Below are 26650 nucleotides of genomic sequence, written 5' to 3'. Positions count from 1 at the left end.
CTTTTAAATCCATATATTCAAGATTAAGTTATTTAATACATATGAAGTACTCTGCCAGAGACTACTGGTAAGACTATGATGAAACAAAATTATATTCTTGTGCTTTTAAAAATTTTAATTATATAATTTTAGATCTTTATTGGATTTCGAAGATAACCCCATTCAGCCATTTCATTTTGCAAGTATGGAAAATGAAGCACAGAAGTTTAGTGTCTGCTGAGAGTGTGCTTTAACTAATTATTAGCGGAACTCTTACTAATCCAGAACTCTTTCTACCGTATTATGATACTTCCCTTACATTAGAAATTCAACCGATCATTTGTGTTTATTGGAATTAAAATGTTTTTCTCATTATTTCACAATATCTAAATAGAGTCATTATGGAGTGGGAAAATTCAGGTTCATCATATGAACTTCATTAATTTGTACAGGGATATATATGTTCTGAGTGTATACATACTTTTGTCCAAATATTGATTTAAAACTTAGGAAAACTAAATTTCTATTATCAAATATGTGCTTAACCTATAATACTAAAAATACTATGAGTTAATATAGGAAGATCTGTAAAATACTGAAGCCATTCTGGGAAATTTTATACTTTCTAGTCACATATCACATTTTTTATCCTGGATCAGTTCCAAAAGTGTAATCTTTGCTATTATGAATTTCTGTCTTAGGTATCAAATTCTAAATTATAAATTTAAAAGTCCTTTTAAATGCAATTCCTTTTGTAAAATAATGAACCTGAGTTACTCTGCATAATTCTCCTTGACCCCACTGATGCTCTAATACCTTTCATTAAGTGGACTCCAGGCAACCACTCTTTTCTTCATCCCAGCTCCAGCTAAAGCCAGCTGTTCTTCAAGCAACATTTTTATTAACTTATTTAGGAACTGGGGCATATCTTATTACCCTATTTTCCATTCCTGTCCTATGCAGCTGTAGTTGATACTTTTCATAACAGCCTTTACATATCAACCTCCTCCTCCATTTCACCTCATTTTTTTCTTATTCTCTTTTACTTCCCTTTTTAAGTAAATTATGCACGTGTGTGTGCATGCAAAAGCCCCTCTTCTTTCTTTCTTTCTGGTAGCCATACGACTTGAAAGCCTCAGGAATGTGCTCCTTGTTTCTATGAGATTATAAGCTTCAGGGAAAAACATTTACTAATGGTGGAAAAACTCTGAAATGTAGAATAAGTGAGTTTTAATAATAGCAAAATTTCATTAACAATATTACGTTAATTTAGACAATTTAAAAATGCAATATGAATACAAAGAAAAGGCTTTAAACAAATAGTAGGTTGTGCAATCTCAAAATATTACAAGTTTCATGGTATATAAGAAAACAACTTTTGGAGGAAGCTATTTTATAAATATAAGACATGCATAAATAGCAGCCACTTTTAGAATTCAAATAAAGTAACATTTCTTAGTATATTAATGTTATGGTAATTTGAATATTCACCACCTCCTATTCACTGCATCCTTGATGCACCCATCAGTTCAGTGCCTGGATACCTTATTATGAAGAATTACTACTTTAAAGGCAATTTGCAGTGTTAGAAAAATAATAAATGTAATTCCATATGGATCACAATAATGAAATCTGTACCAATTAAAGGGTATGTTAAAAAACAGTATCCCAATTTTCTGACACTTATTACTAATTAAATTAGCCTACTTTAGATAGGAATTTTTAAAAGCCAAGGTTGTTAGTAATTTTTAAAATGTAACTATGTTAATATTTGCTATGTATGACAGTCTGACATTTTTAAAGTTTAACCTGAAATTTAAAACTAACTTTGTATTTAGGATGTTATTACAGAGAAATTATTAACTGTGTGAGACATACTCCCTAGAAGCTGGATAGAATGCTCGTCTTACAAGTACTATTAGAGGGCTTCCCTGGTGGCGCAGTGGTTGGGAGTCTGCCTACCGATGCAGGGGACGCGGGTTCGTGCCCCGGTCTGGGAAGATCCCACATCCCGTAGAGCGGCTGGGCTTGTGAGCCATGGCTGCTGGGCCTGCGCATCTGGAGCCTGTGCTCCGCAACGGGAGAGGCCACAACAGTGAGAGGCCCACATAACGCAAAAAAAAAAAAAAAAAAAAACAAGTACTATTAGAAAATTTGTCTGAAGATTGAACAGTTACCAAAGGAGAATTGAAAGTAGTTGTTGACGTGCTTGGACTCATCTATAAGGCTTCTTTTCTAGTATGGATACATGAGGAATACAGTAAAGCTCATGATTTTTTCCATGTCCAGATTTATAAAATATTAGCTAGAAAGTATTAGTATGTAGTATTTTAATTTTCTATATAAATGTATAACATTTTGAATATTGTTGGTATGATTTAATAGGAAAGCCTTTTTCTTTTCATTTTTTTTAACATTTTCTAATTATGGGAAATTATTTTATATACAGTGAGATGCACAGAACTTAATTATACAATTAAATGAGTCTCCACACATGTATACAGCCATGTAACCACCACTCAGCAACATATAGAATATTTCCATCTTCCACAGAAAGTTCCCTTGGACACCCACTCCCCGAGGCAACCACTATCCTGATTTCAATCAACATAGATTAGTTTCAGTTGTTCTTGAGATATATGTACTCTTTTATATCTGGTCTATTTCTTTCAACATAATTGTGAAACGCATGTTGTTGAGGGTTTCAGTAATTTGTTCTTTTTATTATTGAGTCATTTTCCACCATTTTAATATCCCATTGTTTTTATGTCTGTTTTCTTTTGATGGACATATGGATTGTTCCAAACTAAGTGTTATGAAAAAAACTGTTATAGTTTTTTTTTTTTTTTTTTTTTTTTTTGCGGTACGTGGGCCTCTCACTGTTGTGGCCTCTCCCATTGCGGAGCACAGGCTCCGGACGCGCAGGTTCAGCGGCCACGGCTCACGGGCCCAGCCGCTCCGCGGCACGTGGGATCTTCCCGGACTGGGGCACGAACCCGTATCCCCTTCATTGGCAGGCGGACTGTCAACCACTGCGCCACCAGGGAAGCCCTGTTATAGATATTTTTGTATAAAACTTTTTTGTGGACTTGCTGGGTCATAGTCCAGACGCATGTTTAACTATTCAAGAAACTGATGATTTTCAAGTGGTTGCTCTATTTTAAATACTCACCCAACAGCATTGTATGAGAGTTCTAATTACTTCTCGGTATCAGCAAATTTGGTATTATCAGTCTTTTTAAATTTTAGACAGTCTAGCTGGTATAAAAGAACTTCTATCTTATTGTAAGTTTAATTTTCATTTCAGTGGTGACTAATGATGTTAAATCCTTTAACATGGTTATTGATAATTCATATAAAGACAGTCTTTGCTTTACCTGATAATGTGGGACCGTAAAAATGACTAAAGCTGTCTGTAAAATGTGTGCAAAGCAACCTTAATAATCAATAGGGAAAATGATGATTGTTCCATAACCTTCAAAGTTTTTGTCACTACATTAAAAACTCTTACTGTCGGTTATAAATATATAGGAAATGAAAAAACAACAAAAACAATATTTAGTACCTGTAATTTAAAACATTAGAAATAACTGAGAATGAAAGCCTTCACTTTATTAAAAACATCAAGAGTGGTTACTTTCTTTTTCTCACTCTTTAGCTTATGATATAGAGAGAGCATCTTTTCTATGACTTGGCAAAGTTTGGATTGGCTTTGAACATGCATATGGGCATGTGACATATGCACATGGGAGATAAGGAGGCCATATAACTACACACTTTGCTGCCTGTGCATGAACTAAATAACAGATGCACAGTGACCAATCAATGATAGGTTTCAAAAGAAGTGACATTATTGGTCTCTGATTATGATGTACATCTGTTTGTGTGTGTGTGTGTGTGTGTGTGAAAAACCAAATCATTTTTTATTTATTTGTTTTAAACTTTTTATTTTATATTGGCATACAGTTGATTAACAATGTTGTGTTAGTTTCAGGTGTACGACAAAGTGATTCAGTTATACATATACATGTATCTATTCTTTTTAAAATTCTTTTCCCAATTAGGTTGTAGAGAATATTTATTTTTTAATTTTAATTTTTATTAGTTTCTGCTTTATAACAAAGTGAATCAGTCATGCATATACATCTGTTCCCATATCCCTTCCCTCTTGCATCTCCTTCCCTCCCACCCTCCCTCTCCCACCCCTCCAGGCAGTCACAAAGCACCGAGCTGATCTCCCTGTGCTATACAGCTGCTTCCTACTATCTACCTTATGTTTGGTAGTGTATATATGTCCATGCCTCTCTCTCGCTTTCTCACAGCTTGCCCTTACCCCTCCCCATATCCTCAAGTCCATTCTCAAGTAGGTCTGTGTCTTTATTCCTGTTTTACCCCTAGGTTCTTCATGACATTTTTTTTTCTTAAATTCCATATACATGTGTTAGCATACAGTATTTGTCTTTCTCTTTCTGACTTACTTCACTCTGTATGACAGACTCTAGGTCCATCCACCTCATTACAAATAGCTCAATTTCGTTTCTTTTTATGGCTGAGTAATATTCCATTGTATATATGTGCCACATCTTCTTTATCCATTCATCCGATGATGGACACTTAGGTTGTTTCCATCTCCGGGCCATTGTGAATAGAGCTGCAATGAACATTTTGGTACATGTCTCTTTTTGAATTATGGTTTTCTCAGGGTATATGCCTAGTAGTGGGATTGCTGGGTCATATGGTAGTTCTATTTGTAGTTTTTTAAGGAACCTCCATACTGTTCTCCATAGAGGCTGTACCAATTCACATTCCCACCAGCAGTGCAAGAGTGTTCCCTTTTCTCCACACCGTCTCCAGCATTTATTGTTTCTAGATTTTTTGATGATGGCCATTCTGACTGGTGTGAGATGATATCTCATTGTAGTTTTGATTTGCATTTCTCTAATGATTAATGATGTTGAGCATTCTCTCATGTGTTTGTTGGCAATCTGTATATCTTCTTTGGAGAAATGTCTAGGTCTTCTGCCCATTTTTGGATTGGGTTGTTTGTTTTTTTACTATTGAGCTGCATGAACTGCTTATAAATTTTGGAGATTAATCCTTTGTCAGTTGCTTCATTTGCAAATATTTTCTCCCATTCTGAGGTTTGTCTTTTGGTCTTGTTTATGGTTTCCTTTGCTGTGCAAAAGCTTTGAAGTTTCATTAGGTCCCATTTGTTTATCTTTGTTTTTATTTCCATTTCTCTAGGAGGTGGGTCCAAAAGGATCTTGCTGTGATTTATGTCAGAGTGTTCTGCCTATGTTTTCCTCTAAGAGTTTGATAGTGTCTGGCCTTACATTTAGGTCTTTAATCCATTTTGAGCTTATTTTTGTGTATGGTGTTAGGGAGTAATCTAATCTCATACTTTTACATGTCCCTGTCCAGTTTTCCCAGCACCACTTATTGAAGAGGCTGTCCTTTCTCCACTGTACATTCCTGCCTCCTTTATCAAAGATAAGTTGACCATATGTGCGTGGGTTTATCTCTGGGCTTTCTAACCTGTTCCATTGAGCTATCTTTCTGTTTTTGTGCCAGTACCACACTGTCTTGATTACTGTAGCTTTGTAGTATAGTCTGAAGTCAGGGAGCCTGATTTCTCCAGATCTGTTTTTCGTTCTCAAGATTGCTTTGGCTATTCAGGGTCTTTTGTTTTTCCAAACAAATTTTGAAATTTTTCGTTCTAGTTCTGTGAAAAATGCCAGTGGTAGTTTGATAGGGATTGCATTGAATCTGTAGATTGCTTTGGGTAGTAGAGTCATTTTCACAATATTGATTCTTCCAATCCAGGAACATGGTATATCTCTCCATCTATTTGTATCATCTTTAATTTCTTTCATCAGTGTCTTATAATTTTCTGCATACAGGTCTTTTGTCTCCTAAGGTAGGTTTATTCCTAGATATTTTATTCTTTTTGTTGCAATGGTAAATGGGAGTGTTTTCTTGATTTCACTTTGAGATTTTTCATCATTAGTGTACACGACTGCCAGAGATTTCTGTGCATTAATTTTGTATCCTGCTACTTTACTAAATTCATTGATTAGCTCTAGTAGTTTTCTGATAGCATCTTTAGGATTCTCTATGTTTAGTATCATGTCATCTGCAAACAGTGACAGCTTTACTTCTTCTTTTCCAATTTGTATTCCTTTTATTTCCTTTTCTTATCTGATTGCTGTGGCTAAAACTTCCAAAACTATGTTGAATAAGAGTGGTGAGAGTGGGCAGCCTTGTCTTGTTCCTGATCTTAGTGGAAATTGAGTAGAGTTTCCTGTGCTATACAGTAGGTCCTTGTTGGTAGCAATTTTGTGCACAGGAGAGCTAGCAGTGAAGTACTTTATACAAGAACTCATAGTTAATATATAAAGGTAACAAAGTTTAACCCCTGTTTTGGGCAGACAGGTGTTATTTAATTAAATCATAAAAACAGAAATTCAAGCATATTAGAACATGCAGCGTGAGGATTGTTCTATCATTTTTGACAGGTTTCCATTCAAGTCTTTAGCCCATTTTATATTGAGTTGCTTTTCTTTTTGGTGTTGAGTTATAGGAACTCTTTACATATTTTGAATACAAGTCCCTTATTAGATGTATATATAACAAATATTATCTCTTAGTCAGTGGCTTGATTTTCTATTTCCTTAATGGTACCTTTGGATGAGCAGATTATTTTAATTTTGATGAAATCAAAATTAGCAATTTTTAATTTCACATTAGTACATTTTGTATCCTAAGAAATATTGTCTACTTCAAGATCATGAAGATATTATCCTGTCTTTTATTCTAGAAATTTTACAGTTTTAGCTTTTATATTTATATCCATAATTCATCTCAAATTTTGTGTATGTGTATAGTATGAGATATGATTTAAAGTTCCTTTTTAATATATTCATTTAATTTTTCCAAAACTTTTTAAAAGACTTTCCTTTTCCCTACTGAATTACCTTGGTAGCTTTGTCAAAAATCAATTGACCCTATGCACTTGAATCTCTTTCTGGAATATATTCTCTTCCATTGATTTGTCTACCTTTATGAATACCACACTGTATTGATTACTACAGTTTTATAACAAATCTTGAAATCAGGTAATGTAGGTTCTACAAATGTGTTCTTTTTCAAGGTTGTTTTAGCTATTTTAGTTCTTTGTATTTCCATATAAATTTTATTATTAGAATCACCTTGTTGATTTTTATCAAAAAACCCTGTGGCATTTTCATTGGGATTGCATTTAATCTATTCATGCATTTAGGGAAAAATGCCATCTTAATATTGAGTTATCTGGTCCATGAACATGGTATATGTCTCCATTTTTAGACTCTAATTTCTTTTGGCAGTGCCTTGTAGTTTTCAGCAAATGAATTTGACATGTGTTTTGTTAAAATTATTCCTATTTAACGTTAGGTGTTATTTGAAATTTTAATTTTAGTCACCAGTTGTTTGATGTAGAATCTAGAAATACAGTTGATTTTGTTTATTGGTATTGTATCCTACAACTGCTAAATTTGCTTATTAGTCTGAGAAGATTTTTGTTTTATATTGCTTTAGAATTTTCTACATTTAAAAATGTCATTTCATCTACAATTAGGGTAATTTTTATCTCTTTCTAAACCCTGTGACTTTTTTCCCTTACTATATTGCACTGGCTAGACTCTCTGGTACTATATTAAATAGAAGTAGTAAAAGCAGACATCCTTGCATTGTTCCCAATCAAAAGGGGAAGCATCCATCCTTCACTATTTTGTACGATGTGTGCTGTAGGATGTCTGTAGATGCCCATGCTCATATGCTTTTTTCTCTTTCATTCTGTTACTGTGGTAAATTATATGATTAGCTTTTTTAATATTAAGTGAAATTTACCTTCCTGGGATAGACCACACTTGATCACATGCACTATACTTTTATATATGGCTTGACAAGTGTTTACAAATTTTATTAATTTTTCTGAAGAACTGATTTTTGAATTTGTTAATATTCTCTTTTATTTATCTATTTTCTATTTCACTGCATCCTGATCTTTATTATTTTCTTCCTTCTAAATATTCTGCTTTTAATATGCCCTTTTTTTCTGTATTTTTATGGTGAAGATACAGATCATAATTTTTTTCTTCTGTTTTTTTTCCCCAGCTTTATTGAGGTATGATTCACGAATAAACATTGCATATATTTAAGGTATACAGTGCAGTGCTTTGATATATGTATACATTGTGAAATGATTCCCCAATCAAGCTAATTAACCTATCCATCACCTCACATATTTACCTTTTGTGTGTGTGTGGTGAGAACACTTAAGATCTACTCTCTTAACAAATTTCAAGTATGTAATATTGATACATCATTATTAACTATAGTCACCATGCTGTGCATTAGCTTTTTCATATAACTTATTCATATAACTGAAAGATGTACCCTTTGACAAACATCCCTCTATCTCCCCTCCACTCCCCCGGCCCCTGGCAATCACTGTTCTATTCTGTTTCCATGAGTTTGACTTTTTTAGAGTGCACACATAAATGAGATCTTGCAGTATTTATCTTTTTGTAGCTAGTTTATTTTACTTTACATAATGATTTTAAGCCTTTCTTCTTTTCAAATATAATCATTTACAGCTATAAATCTCCTAATAATTATATACCACAAATTCTGACTTCTTACTTTTGATAAAAATATTCTCTGATTTCCTTTGAAATTTCTTCTTTGAGCCATGGTTATTTAAAAATATATTTAATTTCTAATATTTGGGACTTATCTAGATATCCACATGTCATCAATTTTTCATTTATTGCCATTATTGTTAGAGAATATGTCTGTAACACTTAATTTTTAAAAATTAGTTGGGACAGTTTCTATGGCCCAGCATATAATTTATCTTGTTGAATATTCTTCCATGCACACTTGAAATAAATTCTTCAGTTGTTGTCCATAATGTTCTATGTATTAGTTCAGTGTGATAATGTTTTGCAAATCTGTATTCTTACCACTTTTCAGCAAAAATTATTTGATATATTATGGATAAGGAAATATTAAAATATCCAAATATATTGTGGATTTGTCTGTTTCTTCAAGTCTGTCAATATTTGGTTCATGTACTTCAAAGTTTTTTATTAAACACATACATAGTTATAATTGTTATAGCTTCCTAACTGATCCATTAATCATTATAAACTGTCTCTTTTATCTTTAGATTACTCCTTCTCTTAAAGATTCTTTAGTCTGGTATTAATATAGGCACATGCTCTTTAGTTTACTGTTTGCTTTGTATGTTTTTTTCTATCTTTACTTTTGAATTATTTGTATCATATTTAATTTGTGTGGTGGACAAATTATGTCTCTTGTGCGCAGCATATAATTTGGTCTTTTATTTTTATCTGACTTGACAATCTGTCTTCTAAATGGAGCATTTAATCTATTTATGTTTAAAGTCATTATTAAGTTAGTTGAGTTTAGTTCTATTTGCTATTTCTTTTCTAGCTCTTTTTTAGTTCCTCTGTTCTTTCTTTATTCCCTTCCTTTGGGTTAATTGGATGGTTTTAGCTTTCTGTTTTAATTTCTTTATAGGATTTTTATCTATACTTCCTTGTCATTATTTTTAGTGGTCGCTCAAGGGATTACAATATAATTCCTTAGTTTATTGTATTTAAATTAATATTCTACAACTTCACATAAAATATATGAACTTTGCAAAAGTACAATTGCATATATTTTGTCATACATTTGACATCTATATATTTTAAATGATTTACATATATTTACATTGTAAACCCCACAATTTATGGTATTATTTTTACTTACAGAGCCAGTAGACATTTACATAAATTAAGAAAAGACCATGTATTTCCCATATAATTACCATTATTGATGTTCTTCTATTCCAGTAGTTATGAGTTACAGCTAATTACAGCTAATATTTCCCTTTCAACTAAAGAACTCGCTTTAGAATTTCTCCTAGTGCAGGTATGCTAGCATCAAATTCTCTCAGATTTTATTTATTTGGAAATAGGTTTATTTTGTTTTCACATTTTTTTTTTTTTTTTTGCGGTACGCGGGCCTCTCACTGCTGTGGCCTCTCCCATTGTGGCGCACAGGCTCCGGACACGCAGGCTCAGTGGCCATGGCTCACGGGCCCAGCCACTCCGTGGCATGTGGGATCTTCCCAGACTGGGGCACGAACCCGTGTCCCCTGCATCGGCAGGCGGACTCTCAACCACTGCGCCACCAGGGAAGCCCTGTTTTCACTTTTGAGGGTCTTTTTCTGTGGATATAAAATTCTGGGTTGATAGTTCTCCCATCCAATATTTGTCTTGAAATATTGAAGAATTAATTGAAGAAGTAATTCCTTTGTCTTCTAGTACTCATTACTTCTGATGAGATGTCAACCACCATTTTTATCATTAGCTCTTGTGTATGAAATGTTATTTGGGGGACACTTTTCAAGTTTTTTTTTTATCTTTACTTTTAAGCAGTTTTACAGTAATATGGCTAGTGTGGTTTTTGTTGCATTTATTTTGCTGTGGGTTCATTTAGTTTTTTGTATTGGTAAATTAATATTTTTCTAAAATTTGAGAAATTTTGGGCCATTATTTTTAAAATTATTTTTCTGCCATCTTCTTTTCTTCTGGGACTCTAATTCCATACCTCTTAAGTGACTGAGGCTTTATTAAATTTTTTCACCTTTCTTCCTTTGTTCTGTAGATTGGAGTTCTGTTGATGTGACATAATGTTCATTGACTGTATTCTGCCATCTTTAATCTGGTGTTAAACAAATCCAATATCATGTCAGGTATTACACTTTTAAATTCTAGAATTTCCCTTTAGTTCTGTTTCCTTACTTCCATTTCTCTGCTGAAATTCCCCATTTGCTTTGTTTTCCATTAGTCAAGTAAAATATTTATAATGGCTTCTTTAAATTAGTTTTCTACTAATTTGTACACCTGTGTTATCCTGTGATCTCTTTCTTTTGAACACATTTTCCTCCTGACTACAAGTCACATTTTCCTGTCAACAATAATTTTCCTGCCTGCCTAGAAATTTTTAAACTTATATTGGATATTGTTGGTGACATTGTGCAGAAACTCTGGATTTTGGTATCTTCTTTTGAAGGGTGTTGGCTTTTTATTCGAATAGGCCATTAAATTACTGAATTATAGTTTTGTGAATGTGTGATTTTGGTTTCAACCTTATTTGTAGAGAGAATTCCTTAATCCTGGGACATAGAGCAAAGTAAATGTATGGCCCTTTTGGGATTTTAAAATGAGGCCTGCTGTTTACCAATTCCTTACTTTGGTGGGATTCAAATTCTGAATTTTATCTCCTCTGCATTGGGAAGCAACTAAAATTTCTAGTAAGTTTTTCACCTGTTGCCTTCCACTTTGCTTCTTGGCATGTCCTTCATACTTCCACAATTATGAGATTGGCCAAGGATTTTCAGGGAATTTAGAACTGTAATTTGGGTCTAACCCCTTTGTGGCTTCTTCCTTTTTTTTTTTTTTGCTGTACACGGGCCCCTCACTGTTGTGGCCTCTCCCGTTGTGGAGCACAGGCTCCAGACGCGCAGGCTCAGCGGCCATGGCTCACAGGCCCAGCTGCTCCATGGCATGTGGGATCTTCCCAGACTGGGGCATGAACCCGTGTCCCCTGCATCAGCAGGCGGACTCTCAACCACTGCGCCACCAGAGAAGCCCATGGCTTCTTCCTTTTTGAACTACTCTGGCAATCCTGCATCCCATTCCCCGCCACCACAAGCCAGAACCTGTCCCTCCCTCCCCCACAGAGTTTATAGCTGTTATCTGCAGAAGGATTAGTGTGACACAAGCTATTCTGGCATCATCAGAACAGATCCCTCAAACTTATTAGGTTTGGAAAATGGAATATTTTTACATAAATTTTTGACTACTGCAGCAAAATTTTTTTGAACGATTTTGACAATTCTAATCACACTGTGCACTTTTATGTATAATAGCCTTACCAAACATTTTGTGAGTACATAGAGGAAGGGTTTACACTGCAATAATATGCATGACTTTAAATAAATTAAACAGTATTTTTGTTCTTAAAAATATTTTGGCAATCTGGAATTTTTCTACTGGCTACATTATTTTACAGTGCCCCCAGTCTCTATCCTTTGATCCTTTCTCTATTGATTGTTTCTGCTTACATCTTTCCTTCTTTCCTTGTTCTCTCTCTCTCTCTCTCTCTCTCTCTCTCTCTCTCTCTCTCTCTCCCCCCCCCCCCGTCCCTCTCTGTCCCTCTCTCTCTCTTTCTCTCATGGAATCCTTGAAAAATCCAAATTCTTCTGTCCTGTAGAGCTTTCCCCAAACTTACATCCAGGACTCCTTTTGTATACTTTACTCTATCAAGGTTTTCTGTACAGCCAGTTTTTAGAAAAGAATGCTTTTAAGCAGCATTTGATTATAATCAGCATTGGTGACACTTGTTCATCAGTCAACATTGGTGATATTTTCTTCTTGAAATCCATGCATTCATCCATGCATCCATGTATCCATCCATTTGTTTGTTCATTTATTCATTCGTTAAACAAATACTTCTTAAGTACCAACGTGTGCCGAACATTATTGGCTTATGTGAGTTTTTTATGATCTCTTTTTCCTATTCTGTTGATAATTTACCCTGGATTAACTATTGACTTGACAGAGACTCAGTTTTTTTTTTTTTATCGTCTGCTTTTCTGATACTATAAATACCACCCCCTTATATGTTCATTCACTCTCATGGTTTCAAAGCTTATATATATACATATTTACCCCAAATTGTTTTTCCCTACCTCTTACTCTAACCTAAGCTTCTCCCAAAACAGCTCTATTTATTCATGCTAAGAAGATATGAAACTAACATTTTATTTACTCATATCCATCTTCAAGCACATTATCACTAACCCGTATATCTTTCTCATTGCTTCATCAATGTTAATGGTTCAATTTAGTCTCCAGGTGTTATAGGAGTGGTCTTAATAGATGATTAATTCTGCTATATAATTATTCCCCTAAGAACTGCTTGTGATGAACTATTTCAAAACAAAGTTGTCATTTTTGATAGGTATTCTCGGGAGATGACTTGCTATATAGAGCTGTCAAACGAATGACTCTATAAAACAAATCAACTCACTTTGTCTCCAAATAGAATATGTATCGTCATCTTCCTTGTTGAGTTCTCCAAGAAAAAGTGACATTTTCCCCAGAAGTTTTACTGAGATATTTTTATAAATAAGTTATGTTTCAATAATTTTTGGTTTAATAACTAATATTATTATAGCTGTGGTCCATAGAATTTTGGGTCCCCAATTGTCCATCTATACATGCACTGTGACAGACACTTAAAAATCATTTTAGAAAACCTTAGTTCTGTTTATAGATACTTTCTCAAGTCTCTTTCATGCAAATGGAATATTTTTAAATGACTTAATTTGGCATACTAATAAGTGTGTCATTCTATATTCTCAGCTTTGTAGTATCACCTAAAATCATGTTTATGTAGCCTATTTTGGTAAATTTTGCTTCAGCTACTCCAAAATTTATCTCTGAATTAAGCCAGACCAACAGAGAGAAGTATACCTGAACTGAATAATTAGAACTTACAAAGAAATAGTTTTACAAAAATGCATTTGATAATTATTCCGCCCACCCATATTGAGAGACATTATAAGAAAGAGCCAAGTTAAACATACTTAGTATTTACTATGTAAGGATGTTGTTGAGGATGCTGTTTATTAAATTACATGGTATTGCTTATGTGCTTTTCTGGGGGAGAAGTCTACCTTTGATCTCAATACCAGAGTTTATTTCATGTTTCTTGCTCATTTAATTTGTCTTTATTTATGGTCACAGAGATTTACAGTCTTAAGTTTTTCCTTTGTATTATCTTCTGTAATGTCAGAGCCAAATCATAGCCTACTTCTAGGACATGTACAATGTACATTTGATCTATTAACCTAATTGCTGGGTTGATTCCATTTCTTTACTCCTATTTTTTTCTCTGCCCAATAAGTCATCACATTTTTGCCAATATTCTTTGGCCTTTTAGCTCTATTCCTAATTATTCTTTATCACTGTAGTCTACATTGTACCAGTTTCTAACCAGTTTCTATCACGTTTACTGTTTCCTAATGACTATAGCCATATGGAGGCTCAGGATTTTCTTTAAGTTTATACTTTACCAGTGAATCTGTCGGTTGTTCTCTGTGTTCTGCAGTAGTCATCTAAATTCATCTCTCAAACGTTCAGTGCCCTTCAGTAGCACCACACTTGATATCACACTGCCCACAACTTTTTTCTTATGACTCCCTTAGACTTTCTTTTCTCCAGTCTGGTATACTTTCCAGACCATGCCATTTATATATCTCTCCCTATATTAATCTACTTAAAACATTATTTCTTCCTCATCTGTACTAATCATCAGTTGTTCCTTCAAGTTGTAGCTCCCAGATCTTCTCCTTCCATTGAGCCTTCCTCCTGGCATCACCTATTTGTGAGAGTTTCTATTAGCTAAATTACTTTTATATATGTATGAAGAAGGGCTTATACCCTAAGACTTATAACTTGCCAATACCACTCAATCTGAATGTCTAGTAAATGATATTGATTAAATTCAGGTTAGTACAAAATGTATATCTGGTTTGGGAAATCTTCTTTGCACCCGACTTTTCAGGCATTTCTTTGTTTATATTGATCCATATTATGTTAGTGTTAGTAAACTGTATTTTTGTTTGTGTATGTTCAGATCATATATTTGTACCTTGTGTTTTGTTTAAAAATAGTAGAGACAAAAATATTCTTAATAAACTAGGAAAGATTGTGTTGATACTTTTGTAAGTTTTATAAGTATTTATACATTTTTCAGACACCTGTTTTGCTTAAAAGAGAGTATATCTGTGCCTGAAGATAAATGCATACAGTCATGACTAAAGATTTAAGGAAACTTGGTCTTCCATGTTAGTATACTTAACCAGGTCAGTGAGAAGTCAGTACAAACTACCATCCTATCATAAGAGGTTGGCAACTTCTTATAATTGATATTCAGAAGTTTAGAGAATAATTACATTTTATACACATTTTCATCTTCTAAGTGGAATATACTAAATAATCACTAAAAACTGACATGCCTTTAAAGTGTAACAAATTTTTACTTGTATAGATCTACAGACTTTCAACCATGATGAAAGTATTTCGCCGGTAAGAATAATTTATGAATAAAAATGTAATTTACGGAATACCTTGGCAGAGAATGTTGATTGCTTCATCACAGTTCAGTCATGTTTAGAAAATCTAAACAAGCTGCATGATTATTCCAGGAAGCATGGACTGATGTGTTCAAATGAGTACCATCTGTGGATAGAAAAAGTTTGAGGTTTTTAGTCATTCTTAAAGAATGGAAATCTGATTCTCCATGCTAAAATGAGTGTAATCCTTTTTGTATCTGTAATTCAATAGGGCGGTTGCCTTGAAATAGTCCAGTTCAACACACGGTTCATCAAAAGAGAAGATGCTGGATATAAATGAGGCCTACATACTGCTGGTCATTTGTGTGTGCGTCTGAGGTAGCCTTGTTAAAAAAAATTGTCTACAAGTTATACATATTTGGCCTCAGATTAGATTTATTTCTGGTTCATCTTTATAAATACATTTGAGTGAAAAATGTGGACAAAATTTTGTATTGCATGAAAACCAAAGGACTATTTCATGAACCATGATTTATTCACATAATCAACACTTACTGAGTGCCCATATGTGCCAGACTCTGGGTGTCTCGTGCAAGGCCCATCCCTGTGCTTGTCACATGGAAAGCAATTGCAATTATTTTACCCTTCCTTTAGCCAGGTTAAAAATAACTCTTGTATGGGTCTTGTTTCTTTGTCAAGTTAAAGTACTGTCCTATTTAGACCTTTTCTTCTCCGTAACACTTATTTTGAGAACAGTGGAGTCTGTGGACAAATACTAATCTGCTGAAAATTTTTTACTGTGCAACAAACTTTGCCATTAGTTTTCTTTCCTGAAATCTAAACACTGGAGGGTATAAAAAAAGTTGGTCAGAGAGCCATGGGCATCTAGTCATTCCCCATGATGAAATATGAGGAAAAGGTGGCCTCCTCTGCCTTCTCCAGTTCATTGAATAGCTAATGCATCCTTTTTTCCTTCCACCTTTAGTTGCTTAGTAAACCCTAGGTAAAGGAAATTGAAACATGAAAGGGGTAGTTAGTGATGGACTGGAAAGAAAGGGAAATGTCTGGACCACAGTCCCTTGCGCTCATGGGGAAGAGCAGACTCTATGGTTTTATTTATTTATTTTATTTATTTTTGGCTGTGTTGGGTCTTCATTGCTGTGTGCGTGGGCTTTCTCTAGTTGTGGCGAGTGGGTGCTACTCTTTGTTGTGGTGCGCGGGCTTCTCACTGTGGTGGCTTCTCGTCGCGGAGCACGGGCTCTAGGCGCGCAGGCTTCAGTAATTGTGGCACGTGGGCTCAGTAGTTGTGGCTCGCAGGCTCGGTAGTTGTGCGCACGGGCTTAGTTGCTCTGTGGCATGTGGGATCTTCCCGGACCAGGGATCGAACCTGTGTCCGCTGCGTTGGCAGGTGGATTCTTAACCACTGTGCCACCAGGGAAGCCCTTTTTTATGGTTTTAATGCAAATGAAAAGTCAATATAAAACTTATCAAGGGGCTTCCCTGGTGGCGCAGTGGTTGAGAGTCCGCCTGCCGGTGCAGGGGACACGGGTTCGTGCCCCGGTCCGGGAAGATCCCACATGCCACGGAGCGGCTAGGCCTGTGAGCCATGGCCACTGAGCCTGTGCATCCGGAGCCTGTGCTCCGCCACGGGAGAGGCCACAACAGTGAAAACCCATGTACCCCCCCCCCAAAAAAAAAACTTATCAAGTATTCCCACTGCACTTAGGATAAAACTAAAAATCTTGAATTCAGACTCAACATTATCTGATTCTGGCCTACATCTCCAACTTTCTGTCTTCCTCTTCATCTCCTTGTGGATGTAGCAGCCTTCTTTATGTGTTTCCAATGTGCCATGTTCTCTTCCTCAGAGTCTCAACACCCTGATGCTTTTCCCCTGGGAAGTTACATCTTGTCTGTCAGGTCTGTGATTAAATTATAATTCATCAGGAGAACCTTTCCTGACCATCTATCTAAATCACGCCTCCTGTTATACCCTCTTATTCATTTGTTCCTACTTTCAAAAATATTTATTAAATGCCTATTTTGTTCCAAGAATTAATCTAGACCTTCAGAGACATAATCTAATATGTAGGTTGGCATTCATATATGTATATAATATATAAATAAACATATATTTTGGAGTAATTGCTCAGTCTTTTTTATTGATATGAATGCAGAATAAAAACCTTTCTAGTTCTTCGGTATAAATGTTGGAGTAAAGTGGAGAGGAAAATAGGACTAGGACAATTCAAGGTGGGTGTTCAGTTGTAGAATTAGGATTTATAGGAAGGTAGATATCTGTTCAAAACAGTGAAGGCTGTACAAACTAATAGAGCTATCTGGAAATTAATTTTAAAATAAAGCCCCAAGATTTTGCTCTGTATATTTAAGAACAGGCTAGATAAGTAGAGATGGGTCATTTGGTAGAGTGAAGTTGTATTTGTTTTCTATTGCTGTGTCATGAATTATCACAAACTTAGTGACTTAAAACAACACCCATTGGGCTTCCCTGGTGGCGCAGTGGTTGAGAGTCCGCCTGCCAATGCAGGGGACACGGGTTCGTGCCCCGGTCTGGGAAGATCTCACATGCCACAGAGCGGCTGGGCCCGTGAGCCATGGCCGCTGAGCCTGCGCATCCGGAGCCTGTGCTCTGCAACAGGAGAGGCCACAACAGTCAGTGAGAGGCCCGCGTACAGAAAAAAAACAACAACAACAACAAAAAACACCAATTTATTAGAGCACAGCTCTGTAGGTCAGAGTGTGGGTATGCTGTGCCTGGATTCTCTACTCAAAGTCTCACAAGGTCAAATCAAGTTATCCATGGGCTGTGTTCTCATGTGGAGTACAGGTCCTCGTCCAAGCTCACATGGTTGCAGCAGAATTCAGTTTCTTACAGTTCTAGGACTGAGATCCCCAATTCCTGGTTGGCTTTTAGCCAAGGGCTGTCCTCAGCTCCTAGAGATGTCCTGGTGGCCCCTTCCTTCTTCAAAGCCAGCAGTGGAGAAATGTTTGTACATTTAATCTAATCTCTTGCTTAGAATACTTAACTTCCTCTTTTGTAACTATCCAAAGAAAACTCTCTGCTTTTAAAGGACTCGTTAAAAAATCAGGCCCACTGGATTATCTCTCCCTATTTTAAAGTAAGCTGATTTGGATTCTTAATTACAGCTGCAAAATTTTTTTTTGCATCAGCACCTATCAGTGTTTGGTTGAAAAACTGGAAGAAGGTGTACGTACCAAAATTCTTGGGGGACATCTGCCTCCATAAAGGTCAGACATAACAAGACAGGTTGACCAAGATCACTTCTGAGTTTCCTTCAGATTCTGATTCTGTGATCTTATGATTCATTTGCCTGTTCTATGGATTCTACCACCAAAATAGATCTAAAAATTCACCTCTTTCCTATTGCTATCATTTTATTTCTTCTTTGCTGAACAAATCAAACGTTCTATGAATTTGTCCCTTTTCCTGTTTGCAATTATCAGACTGGACTTGATAAAATGTACTACTGAACATATGATTCTGTCACCTTGATAGCTTTCCATTGCCTGAGAAGCTATCTATAATCCTGTGCCATAGTATGTCCTCAGACTATTTCTCTTTGTCATTGCCAGTGTCAATTATAAGCTATAAACTTGACTTAGATCACATTACCCACCTCTTCTTGAATCTCTACCTTTACAGTTAGTGGAATCTCCTCTCACATGCAACCTTTTCTCTTAACACTTTTCCTGAACCCCCAAATCAGTCATATTTCTCTGCTTTGTGTTAGAATATTTTGAAAATGTGCCTTATCTCCAAGAGGTCTGAATTCAAACTTAGTGGCTGAGGGATTTCAATAAATTATGGAAATTCTACTTTTTAGTCAATTCTAAAACTTTGTCCTCTATAAAGGTAATTGTTCCTTAAAATAACTTCTTCTCTCATTGCTCTTATGCATAACTAAAGATAGTGTGTTGTAAGTCATATTATAAGTGTTCTGTTTGTAGAGCTACCTTTTTAAAGGTTACTGTTCAATTAAATACAGTAAGATTTGATGATAAAAGTATTTGAAAACAGAGTAATTGAATCTGATCACATGGCTTTAAGTAATTTACTACTTGTTTTCCATTGCATTAGACTTTCTCTTCTTTTCCAGGTTTAGGCAAATTTACAAGCAATAGGTCTGTAGATAGTTCAGTAAAAAATTAAGAGGAAATCCAAATTTTTAACTCAGGTCCAGATCTCCCTACAGAACTCCAGACTCATGCACCCGTCTATTACTTGACATCTCCTTCTGGGTATCTGATAGGCATTTCAAAGTTAACAGGCTCAAAATAAATTCTTAACCTTACTTTGCCAAAGCTTACTTCTTTCACAGTCATCGCCTTCTTGGCTAAGTGACTTCATCTCTCTGTTTGCTCAACCCGAAGACCTTAAAGCTTTCTTCTCCTCCTTTCTTTCTGTTATACCTGCCATGTCACACAGCAGCAAATCCTGTCGGCTCCCCTGCAAATTATATTCAGAATCTGAATACTTGCTTTCATTTCTGCTGCTGCAGTCCTGCTCCGCGCCATCCTGATCTCTTGTGCTGACACTGCAGTGGCCTCCTAATCACTCTCCCTGTTGTCATCCTTCTCTCCCTTGTCTAGTCTCAACACAGCAGCTAGAGTGAAAACATACTTCAGAGCCTGTATCTCCTCTGCTCGTGTGAGAGTCTTAAAGTGCTACAATGTCGTATATAATCAAGCCTTCAGTGTTTCTTCTCAGACCTCACCTCCTACTAGCCACGCTGGCCTCTTTTTTATTCTTCAAATATACCAGGCATGATTCCAACCTAGGACCTGTAATCATGCATTTCCCTCCGCTGGGAATGTTGTTCCTCCAGATAGTCACATGGTTAGTTTCCCCACCTTCATCAGGAACTTCATGTCTCCTAATCAGTCAGGCTTCTTTTCTGACTACTCAGTTTAAAATTTCATTATCCTTGGAACTCTTTCTCCTTTTTCCCTTTCTTATTTTCTTCCATAACACTAATCATCATCCAAAATACTCTATATAATCCTTATTTATACTTGTGTCGTATATAAACCTCTGGAATGTAAATTACACCAGGGTGGGGACTCTTGTCTATTTTGTTCATTGCATTCCCAGCACCTACAGTAGTACTTGGCATAAATTAGATGCTCATTAGGTATTTATTGAAATCTGAATTAATATGATATGTTTAGGAATGAATGACTTTTTTACGAATGAATTTTCTAACTCATTAATTTTCTTATCTTTACTGCACATATCAACATATAGTTTTTATGAATTGTGTAATTTTCGTACAAGTCATTGTTATCAGTCTCCCTGTCTCAGCCTTCTAAGAAAAGGTCCTTGCACATATACAAGAACAGGCATGAAAAAAGTGCCCATGTCACTTAATTCATTGTTCTTTTATATTTCTAAGCATAACACACATATTATTATACTTGTCTAATAAGTGACTGTTTCTTGAAAACAAGACATAAGCCTATGTATCTTGATTTCCTAACACCAGCCTCAGAGCCTGACACATGGTATGAATATAGCAAACCAATGGTTATAACGAAATCTAATAAATGACTCCAAGTAGGACCATGTGATTGAAGGTGATATACAGATACCTTGTTCTGTATATTAATGTCAGTGTGCTTGATGATGTTGTAGAAAGGGTTATACTAATTTTAAATATGTTCAAGATAAAATAAAAATTAACTAATTGTATACATTATTAATTCATTTAATAATCTTGTTTATTTAAATTATTTTATAATCAACATCTACTATAGATAAGATGTGCTTGTGTCTATCTAGTCATTTAAATATAAGAACGTCTTTTTCGGGAACTGAATATTAAAAACTCAGACCATTCCTCGGAAAGTACATAGGATTATGTGAGCATGCAATTTTTCTTTGTACCAGTGCATATATAAGGAACCAAAGTAAGTTTTTATAAGTAACTTGTGAGTGAATTTGGGAGCAAAATTAGGAATAAAAACATCACAGTTGTTTTGTCCCCTAACCCTTTGAACCATTGCTCTGTGAAGCATCACCTTCAGTTTCTGCTTATTAAATGTGGGGATATTAATCTAAGGGCAGTTGTAATAAGAGATCACCACTACGTGCATAGTAAAGAAATATTTGTAAATCCCATTTCTCCCTCCTGTTCACACAATGTTTGGTAATTCCAATTGTTTTCCTTTTTTTTCCCCTTCAACTTTTAGTTCCCAGCACTCCCACAAATATTGCTTTTTCTGATGTTCAGTCAACTAGTGCAACATTGACATGGATGAGGCCTGACACTATCTTTGGCTACTTCCAAAATTATAAGATCACCACTCAACTTCGGGCTCAAAAATGCAAAGAATGGGAATCTGAAGAATGTGTTGAATATCAAAAAATTCAATACCTCTACGAAGCTGACCTAACTGAAGAGACAGTATATGATTTAAAGAAATTTAGATGGTATAGATTCCAAGTGGCTGCCAGTACCAATGCCGGCTATGGCAATGCTTCAAATTGGATATCTACACAAACCCTGCCTGGTCGTAAGTATTGTTCTGTATGTGTATATATACTTCTGCATTCAAGAAAAAGCTCTTTAAATGTTTTTCCATAGAAATCATTCAAAATATAGGTAAAGATTGCTCTTGTAACTTTAGTTTTATATTTTAAAATTAACTGGTTGCCCTAATTGCTTAAACATCATTCACCATAATAGCATTTATTTTTTCTTAATTGAATCCTGATGGGAAATTCAATTTCAGTCATTATTAGGGCTTTTCTTAAACCCCCAGAGTTGTACCAAGGTCCTAGAGTCTTATATTGCAACAAAAAGCACTATGATCCTCTAAGTGGTCTGTCATTAGGCTATACTGATAGCCATCAAGTACCCTTTGTCTATGCCTACATTTCCCCCTCGTATCTGGGAGCTCTGCTGCTTTTATGCCAGGCTTTACCACGTTTTCAGTGACTTTAGGCTTACACACACACATAGAGTTTCAGTGATAAATAGATGCTGTTGTAGACCTTTATAAATAGTGAAATAAACTTTGATCTAGAGGCTTTATTTTTTAGGTTGCCAAATGTGTATCTTGTTACTATTCCCCGGAGTACCTGGCATAATGTTTGTATAGTAAATGTTCAATGAATGTTTGTTAATGCAATTCAACATTTGAGACAGAATCCAGACAACTCAGCCTTCAACACAGTTGTCCAACCTCTCTTCTTTGTGGCTCCTGGACTCTTGATTTCTGTGAGATCTGCTCTTCTGGTTTTTCTCTTACCTCCCTGATAGCTCTTTCTCAGTCTCTTTTGCTTATTCTCTCTCTCTCTCTCTCATTTTTTAAATCTGAGTGTTGGAGTGTTCAGAGATAACATACTTGGCCCTTTTCTTTTCTTTTTCATTGGCCTTTTTCTTTATCAACACACAACCCCTAAGAGATCTTACCTTAAGTGACCTTATCCTGTCCTATGGCTTTAAAGTCTACTTATATAATGATTATTCTCAAGTATCTATTTCCAGTTCTGATTGCTCCCTGGAACCCAATCAGTATATTTACGTGATCAACTGACATCATTGGGCAGGTGTGTCTAATATCCTCTCAAAATTAACGTGGTCTAAACACTAAGCCTTCTCATCGTCCAAAGGCAGAAAATGAAAATTTAGGCAGTGTTCTTTTCCTCTTCTACTCTGCCAATGATTTATTTCCACCATGCTATCTAAACACATCCCTCCATTTGCATTACCAGCGTCCTATCCTTCATTACTGCTACGAGTGTGTTAACCTGACCTCCTTAGCTTTCATGCTGATCTTTTAAAATGTAAATCAGATGATGTCACTTCCTTGTTTAAAGCCTTTCAGTGAATTTCCATTGCTCCTGGAATAAAATTTAAATTTCTTAACATGACTAACAAAGCCCTATGTGACTTGGCTCTTAACCTAACACTCTAACCTCATCCATAATCATTTTCCCACTTACCATTATCCTCCACTCATACTGGATATTTTTTGTGTTGTTTGAACACACTAAAGTACTAGAACTTGGCCCTGTTCGTTTGGATTGGAATGTTTTTCCACGTCTGTCTTTGCATGAGCAGCTTTTTATAATGTATACTTCTACTTGAATGATTCCTGCTAAGAATGAATTTCCCTGACCACCCAATCTAAAAGAGCCATGCAGTTTTTTTCTAGAATATCATCTTATCTTAATGAAAATTTATAATTACCTGATCATTTTTTATTTATATGTATTTGCTTATTTTTAGAAGGTGTCTTGACCATTGCTGTTTCCTTATTGCCTAGAATGGTGCCTGGCAACAGTAGGCACTCCATAAATATTTCCTGAACGAGTTAAACTTGATTAAATAAGCTAAAATGGGGGAGGCAGAATGAACTGTTTTCCAGTGCAGGGGATAGAGAGGATGATAGTGCCATAACAAAGGAAAGGAAAATATGGAAAAATCAAATCCAGGTTGCATTTAGTCAGTAATTATGGTTATTTTGAGCCTGTTAACTTTGAGAAGAAATAACTGATAATCTAATTGACTAGAAAACAGAAAGTAACAGATGCTTAGAGATTAGAACATAGGTAAAGTTCAGAATTTTAGTTGCATCAGCCAGTAAGAATAACCAAAATTACAAGTGATAGAAAAATGGGACACTGAATGAATGAATACATGTTAAAGTCCCAGGGACAACTCGAAGTTACCTGAAGACATCAGTCAGGTACCATAATGAATGAAGCAGGCTGATGTAAGGCGATTGAGAGTGGTGGAAACCTTGGCAGATTAACAGAACGCACTGTCTACAGGGGCAACCACTACTCACCTCTGTCTGATTACTGTCTTATAGAGAAGTCATGCTATTAGGACTTAGGATGTTTTCAAAGAAATAGGAAAGTTAGATTTTTTAATGTGAACATACTTAATTTCTTGCTGTAACAAGTTTTTAAAATTTAAAAACATTTAGTTTTTCAAACCAAACATGTCAGTAGCCCACATCTGGCCTGTGGGCAGCTAATTTGTTACCTTTGATTAAAATAGACCATACGCCTGTGCATCTGCTGCCACTCAGGGTTCCCGTCCTACTCCTTAGGAGCGTCTCACTTGGACAGTAGCTGCTTTTGCCTGCTACAGTGAGCCAGGAATTCGAATTTCTAAATGTATCATTTCCTCAAGTACTCTAGACAGGATGGTGGAAGATGTTCAATTAGCATAAAACAACATATAACCTGACCAATTCAAAAGCTGGTAAATGAAACAGGGAAGTTGGATTTTTAAAGAATCCCCCATTCTTATTCTGAAAATTTGGGAGTCTTTCCACTTGAATGTCATTGCTTCCCCCCGAGCCCCTCCACTTCCAACCCCACTTTAAGGTCTATGACCCACTCACTAGAATTTGGTCATTTTCAATTTCCTACTACTCCACTTTGCTTATTCTGGTTTAAAAGAATAATGGTAGAAAATTTCAAATATTTCACAATCAGTGTGAGCTTTTTTAAAAAATAAATAGCATTATTTTTCTAGTTTTATTAGGATGTGTTCCTTTGCCATCGGTGGTTAGTTGGTTGAGTTGTTAGTTCTTGATGGAATGGAGAGGATAATCTTGGCTTCTTTTTCACCCCAGCTCCCAGATCTTTACTTGATGACTAATCGAAAGAGTGCCTTCGTATGGAGTACCAGTTTGACTTTTATCTGGTACTCTTCTTCTCTCTCGGTCTGGTATCTCCCTGCCACAATTTGACTTCTCCATCAGAGAGTACTTGGGTGTGAAAAAAATTTACCAGTAGTTAAGTAGATTTTCTATGCTACTCCTATTCCCTTTTATTGTTCTTTATCCTTAAGGACTAATTTTCTACTCTGTTCTTTATCAATAAGATAGAAAAGGGGATACACAGAAAGTTGCCTTTCTACCACTGTGATTAAGAGAGAAAAGTGAAAAGATTTATATATTTCAGAATTTGTTACAACAGACTTACTATTTTTCTTGGCATTCTCAAACTTATTAGCTTTTCAGTTGAGTATTCATATGGGGGTGGTAATAATAAATTAATTTTGAAAGTTATTAGAATGAGTTGGTCATTCTTCATTTAGTCTCAGAAGTGAAGGGGACATTTTTCTAATGATAAATATATTTGAATTTCATAAATGTATGGTAAAAAAGTTTTATTTATTAAGCCAAGGAGAGATACTCTGAGGTGGCATTTGATATGAAAGACAGAAAGACACTACATATATTATTGCAAGACAATATATATAGTGAACTACTAACGTATTGTATGAGAATATGAGAAATAAGAACAGTCAAGCAACAAAAATCTTGAAGAGTAGTAATGTTTTTAAGATTAAAAGCAAGTAATGCTTAGATGTTGATTCTACATACCAAAGATGAAAAGCATGACAGACAATTTGCAAACATAAAAAGTAATCTGGATGAAGAAATTTAATAAGATTTTTTATGTCATTGATTCCAAAAAAGTGTTATGTTGTTTTATAAGAAAATAAAACAATGAAAATGAATGATTCCTCTGAATTATAGAAAACACTAAACAACAATATAACTTAGTATAAAATCACTATTTCAGATTTGTGCATGTTACTCTAATAGCATCAAGTTGTGCCCAAGCACTTATTCCCAGAACTTCTTATCAAAACCTGGAGCTTCTTTGATAAGGAGCTAGCAATTGATAGCTAGTTTGAGGTCAGATTATTCAACATTTGGATAGCTCAAATAAGAAGACCACCCAGTTGGAACAATAAATATTATGAGATGTTCTAAAATGACTTTTAGAGTAAGAAAATATGTTGTATGAACTCTCTCTGAGCTCATAAAGAAGAGTACTCAAATTGAAGATGCAGGGAGCAAAGTTGGAATGCACGCTGAGAACTACATTGGGTTCCTTTCTGAATCTAGATCTGCCACTGTACACTGGAGTGAATAAAAGAAACAACATTCGGTCAGCTCAAGCTAACATTTCTTTCTCCCACATACTCTGATCTAGATAATTGAAACCAAATTGTTTTTCTGCTTAAATCATCTGTATAATAGCCATTACTCTCTACTTCATGCTAAGTGTGCAGAGATACAAACATAAGCACAGAAATTACAAATGGCAGAAATATTTAACTTGAAACATTAAAGTCTTATAGCTTATTTTACTCATCTCTTATTTTTCTGATTATCCTTATACTCAAAATGAGTTGTGGGGGGGAATGCAGAATGGAAGCTGTTAAATATCTCTGGTGCACAATAGGTACTTATAATGCTGAGGGAATGTACAACTTTAAAAGAGTGTGGGTGTGAAATTTAGTATGGAGTGAAATGGGACTCTCATAATGTGCATCTCCTATAGACCACCAGGACTGGAAGACAGCAAGAAAGGAAAATTCCTGGGGTAACACTTAGGTTGTGAAAACCACGGGATACCATACTCATGAGGAATTTTAACTACCCAAACATCTG

The 26650-nt window shown here is 35.4% G+C and overlaps 1 protein-coding gene across 1 annotated transcript in view; it reads left to right on the top strand.

Moving 5' to 3' along the window:
• The window catches only part of PTPRQ (protein tyrosine phosphatase receptor type Q), a gene marked incomplete at its 5' end in the record, with an annotated part of 199997 nt that overhangs the window by 86555 nt on the left and 86792 nt on the right, over positions 1-26650 (top strand). Inside the window, one exon of the mRNA XM_081249912.1 lies at positions 21410-21733. Within this exon, the coding sequence (XP_081106038.1) occupies positions 21410-21733 (324 nt within the window). The remainder of the gene's footprint in view (positions 1-21409; positions 21734-26650) is intronic.

This window comes from Mesoplodon bidens (assembly GCF_964165515.1).
Source record: "Mesoplodon bidens genome assembly, chromosome: 11".
Lineage (NCBI taxonomy): Eukaryota > Metazoa > Chordata > Mammalia > Artiodactyla > Ziphiidae > Mesoplodon > Mesoplodon bidens.
Note: the sequence above shows the minus strand (reverse complement) of the source record. Positions and strands in the feature narration are given on the sequence as shown.